This window comes from Penaeus monodon, chromosome 41, assembly GCF_015228065.2.
Source record: "Penaeus monodon isolate SGIC_2016 chromosome 41, NSTDA_Pmon_1, whole genome shotgun sequence".
Taxonomy (NCBI): Eukaryota; Metazoa; Arthropoda; class Malacostraca; order Decapoda; family Penaeidae; genus Penaeus; species Penaeus monodon.
Genome location: NC_051426.1, coordinates 31,664,524 through 31,669,523, shown reverse-complemented (window position 1 = coordinate 31,669,523; position 5,000 = coordinate 31,664,524). Strand labels below are relative to the sequence as shown.

At 53.2% G+C, this 5,000-nt stretch overlaps 1 protein-coding gene across 2 annotated transcripts in view; it reads right to left on the bottom strand.

Annotated features, from left to right (window-relative positions):
* Window positions 1–1,926: 1,926 nt before the first annotated feature.
* The window catches only part of LOC119598632 (pre-mRNA-splicing factor ATP-dependent RNA helicase DHX16-like), a 7,824-nt gene continuing 4,750 nt past the window's right edge, over window positions 1,927–5,000 (bottom strand). For both annotated transcript variants that reach the window (XM_037948320.1, XM_037948321.1), the window contains one exon: window positions 1,927–4,918. In XM_037948320.1, coding sequence (XP_037804248.1) covers window positions 2,043–4,918 — 2,876 coding nt within the window. In that variant the 3' untranslated portion in view covers window positions 1,927–2,042. The remainder of the gene's footprint in view (window positions 4,919–5,000) is intronic.

Sequence of the window (5,000 nt, the reverse complement as noted above, 5' to 3'; positions counted from 1 at the left end):
ATAAATCCATAAGTTTTAAGGTTATGACACCCATTACGTGTCGCTTGTTACTCGTATAGCATTGTTGCCGCGACCGTGGGTCATTTGAAGCTGTCTCGCCCGATGTTCATGTTCTCCTCCGGCACGATATCTGCAGCTTTTACTTTTGTACATTGGCTCCTTCACGTAAAATTTTTGTCCGCTTCTAGTCTGGTAGATTTCCAGCTTCACCGACGAGCATCCCCACGACGTTAGACGTTATGAGGTGACTTGTTATTATATAAACCATTACTGCCTGACTGGAAGAAGATGAAGAACACTTGCAGAACAGGCGAGAGAGGGTACAGCCATTCTCGGCTTCAGTGAGGAGGGATATGTCGGCTCAATGGTCGATGATCCTGCTGCTGAAACCACGTCCCGCTTCACCATAATTAGCTTTATCGTACCTGCAGCACGTGCATTTTGTGACGCTGATGGATCTATAACTCATACCACATCTATTTTTCGCCGGACGTATTGATAAGTTACCTATCGCAACAGCAGAGGATGTATATATATAATATATATTATATATATATATATATATATATATATATATATATATATATTATTATATAATATACCTATACAACATATTACTTTATATTACATAACACATTAAACATGTCACGTGTGTGTGTGTGTGTGTTGTGTGGTGTTGTGTGTGTGTGTGTGTGTGTGTGTGCGCGCGTGCACATACATATATACACACATACATGTACATACACATACGCACATAAAATGATATGAGCTTGTCATCACATTGCCAGGCAGTCAGCCAAGGAAAAGTTATGAGTGGATGGATGATGAGAACTTTTCTGGCAGGAGATCCAGAACACCTTCGGCCACTTCGGAAAACACGAGTGATTCCAAGATTGGAATATTAGAGCCAAGTATGGAATCCAAGTCTCACAAGACATAATAATGATTAAAACAAATAAATGTGCAAGACATCAAAGGTCATATAGCACTATGGTAAAGTATTGGGGCGAAAAAGGTGAATAACGAGTTAACGAGTAGGAAAGTAGACAGAAGGGGATGGAGAAGGGACGGAAAATGAAAGGGGGAGAAGGAAAGGCCATGCAAAATCCGTTGCGGCGAGGGCTGAGGACCAATGCAGAGGCGATCCCCTGCGTTGGGGTTAAGTCCCCGTCTCCTAAGCCCCCCCCCCCCCCAACATTGTGCAAGGTATAGGGTTGGGGGGGGGGGGGCTCACAAGACATAATACAGCTAGAACAGGGACAAAGTTTTCTCCCGAAACGCAGACTAAAACAACTTAAGTTTTTGTCTTTACAAAGACGAAGAAAAGACATTTGAAAACTTTGCACCAAATCCAAGAGAGGTGGAAAAGGGGGGTAAAGGTTAGACAGGGAAGAACAGGCTATCTTTTGGGGATAACTGCTCAAGCATGATTAAGAAAAATGGGTGACCAAAGTTTCTCAATTAATGGTCCACGACTGTAATTCTTGTGCCAAAAATTAGAAACCTAACTCATAGCTCTGTAGAAGTCTTTAAAAGAAAATCAGACAGGTTAAGTTCAGCTCTATTCTTCAAGTTCATTTCTTAGATGAACCACTAATAGGGCTATTATTTAAAGCGAGAGAGGAAGGTCAACATGCTGATTGTTTTGAAGGCAGGATAATTTAGTCCTCCTAGTTATGATTTACACATTTTTCTTGTCTAGGTCAATCATAACAGATGTACTTAATAAAAACACGCGGAGACACTGGTGTAGAAGTGAAGTGTTAGAAATTCATATAATATAATTTAATGTGATGTATATGGCAGAGATGAGATAATGATTCATAGAGCCTGGTTGGCTTCATTGAAGAAATGGCAAGACCTACACTAAGAAGGATTGTAAGCTGAGAAAATACGGAATTCTCTTTTTGGTGTATAAACAAATCCTTAAAAGAAACTTTAGTTTTATTTAACAAACTTTTCTTCTTCATTACATAAATAAAGTATGTACATATTCTTAAAAAACAGACTAACATTATGTGAGAAAAGGCGAGGTGGCGGCTTCATTTGTACTCTTTCTGCAGCTCCTCCCTGGCCTTGCCCAGGGTCTTGGGCATCTTCTTGGAGGTGGCGTCGTGCACCTCCGTGTCCTTGTAATAGTGCGGCGCGACCTCCAGCAGCCACTTGCCGTCGATGGTGACAACGTTGCGCATGTACTCCTTGGTGGTCATGACGAGCTCATGGTACACGACCCAGCGCGGGAGGTCCTCCACCAGGCATGACTGCGGGTGCATCATGACCGTCTGGCTCTTCTTGGCGGTCTTGTACATGCCGCCCTTGCTGAAGCGCGCCACGTGGTAGAAGTAGCCGGCCGTGATGGCTTTGCGGATGCCCACCGAGTCGCCCGGGTTGGACGCGAGCTGCACCTCCACTCGCTCCATCAGCCCCACCAGCTGGTCGCGGATGTCGCGCGCGCGCTTCATGGACCGGTGCTGAATGAACACCTCGTAGCACCACTGCGACGAGTAGTCTGTGCCCTCCCACTCGTTGTAGACGTTCATCAGCGTCAGGTGGTCGCCGTCGGGGTGGAAGAAGTTCTTGCGGGCTGTGTCGGCGTGGATGGCCTTGTCCTTGGGCCGGTAGAAGATGGCGCCGTTGACGGACAGCATGGCGGCCACGGTCAGGATCTCCTCCACCACCTTGTACTGGTCAGCCGCCAGGATCATGCGCGACATCATGGGGTCGACGGGGATCTCGGCCATCTTGCGGCCCGTGGACGTGAGCTCGCCCTTGTGGTTCAGCGCCTTGAGTGCGTATAGCTGCTCCAGCGCCAGGATGAGCGTCTCGGCTGGCGGCGGGTCGAGATAGTCGAAGTTGATGAGGTCGTGGATGCCGAGCGACTTGAGCTGCAGCACCACGTTACCCAGGTTCACGCGCTGGATCTCGGGGATCGTGTTCTCGTCCATCTCGTTCTCGAACGCCCACTGCGTGTACAGCCGGAAGCACTTGCCCGGCCCGACCCTGCCGGCCCTACCCGCGCGCTGGTTGGCAGACGCCCGCGACACTGGCACGACCACCAGGGACTCCATGCCACTCCTCGCGTTGAAGTAGTTCTGCTTGGCATAGCCGGGGTCAATGACATACGTGATGCCGTCGATGGTGAGCGACGTCTCGGCAATGTTCGTGGCGAGGATCACCTTCCTGGCCCCCGGAGGCGTCGGCTCGAAGATCTTGGCCTGCATGTCCGAGGGCAGGTTGGCGTAGATGGGCAGGATCACCAGCTCGCGGATCTTGTTCCCGAGGGCCTTGACTCTCTCCGTCAGGATCTCCTGGCAGGCCTCGATCTCCTCCTGGCCCGTGAGGAACACCAGGACGTCGCCCAGGTGCTGCGTGATATGGATCTGCAGAACCGTCACGGCCGCAGCGTCGATGTAGTTGGCCTCGGGGCTCTTGGTGTAGTAGATGTGCACGGGGTATCGCCGCCCTGGGATCCTGAAGATGGGCCGCCTCGTCGAATCAGATAGAAGTCGGGAGACTGCCGAGCGGCGTGGCCTCGGAGATGAAGCCAGCTTGAGGTCGGAGCGGAAGCGAGTGATGTCCTTGAGGAGGCCGAAGAGAATGTCGGTGTGCAACGTCCGTTCGTGCGCCTCGTCGATGATCATGACGCTGTAGCCCTCCAGGCTGGGGTCCATCAGGAACTCCCGCAGCAGCATGCCATCCGTCATGTACTTGATTCGGGTGCGGTCGCTCGTGCAGTCCTCGAAGCGGATGCTGTAGCCCACTTCGTTGCCAAGCTTCTTGCCCATCTCCTCCGAAACGCGAGCCGCCACGCTCATGGCCGCCACCCTCCTGGGCTGCGTGCACCCTATCTTCTTGCCGTCACTGCAGTAGCCTGCGTGATATAAGTACTGCGGCAGCTGCGTGGACTTCCCGGAGCCCGTCTCGCCCTCGATGATGAGGACCTGGTGTTCTGCTATGGCGTCCAGCAGTGCCTCCTTGAACGGGTACACGGGCAGACTCCGCCTCACCTCCGCTATCGTCATCTTCTTCTTCTCGTGTTCAGACAACTTCGGCGCCTCCTCCTCCTCCTCCTCCTCCTCCTCCTCTTCCGACGAGGAGCTGCTCTCGGACGCCTCGTCTTTCCTCTTCTTTTTCTTCTTTTTCTTCTTCTCGCGCGTGCCTTCGAGAGGAAGTGACTTTATGAACTCGATCTCATCTTCCAGGACGAGGTTGTACTCGTGGGCATGGTACTTCTCGGCCTTGTCCCGGGCCCCGAAGGAGAGGGCGGTGCCGCGCATCTGGTCCTCCTCCCACTTCTTCTGCTCGTAGCCCGGCCTCTTCTCCTTGTCGTCGATCTCCACGTACTTGTCGTCCACGGTGCCCCCCTCCTCGGGCATCACGTACCGCTGCACCTTCTCGGCGTCCTTGACCCGGTCGTAGTCCTTGGCCAGCTTGAGCACGGTCTTCTTGTACTCGCGCTCCCTCCTCTCCCGCTCCGTGAGCACCTGCTCGTCAAACAAGTACTCGTCATCATGGATGTCGGCTTCCAGCTCCCTGAGCTTGTCGTCCTTCCGCTTGACCAGATACTTGCGGCGCGACTCCACCCGCAGGTGCGGCAGGATCTTCTCCCTGCCTTCCTTCTCGAGAATGAGGCGCTTGGCGGCCTCCTCGAAGGCCTTCTCTTCGCCCTTGTTGGCTACGTTGCGCGTCCGCTCCTCGTCCCGCTTGCGCAGCCGCTCGGCGTACTCGTCCCTCTCCCGCAGGTCGCGCTTGCGCTGCCGCTCCTCGTCGTCGTCGCTGGAGGAGCTGCCGCCGCGCCTCTTCTTGATCAGCTTGGGGCCCTCGCCCTCCGAGTCAGAGCTGTCTGCGGCTGCGACTGCTGCTGCTGCTGCCTGGCGCTTGCTGCCTCCGCTGCCTCCGCTCGACTGTGCGCTGCCACCTGTGAAGACAGAGGGAAGGTTGGGGCATCTCAGGCGCACAGGAGAGCCGACTGGCTGTTGCATGCTGTGCGCATTTGGTTT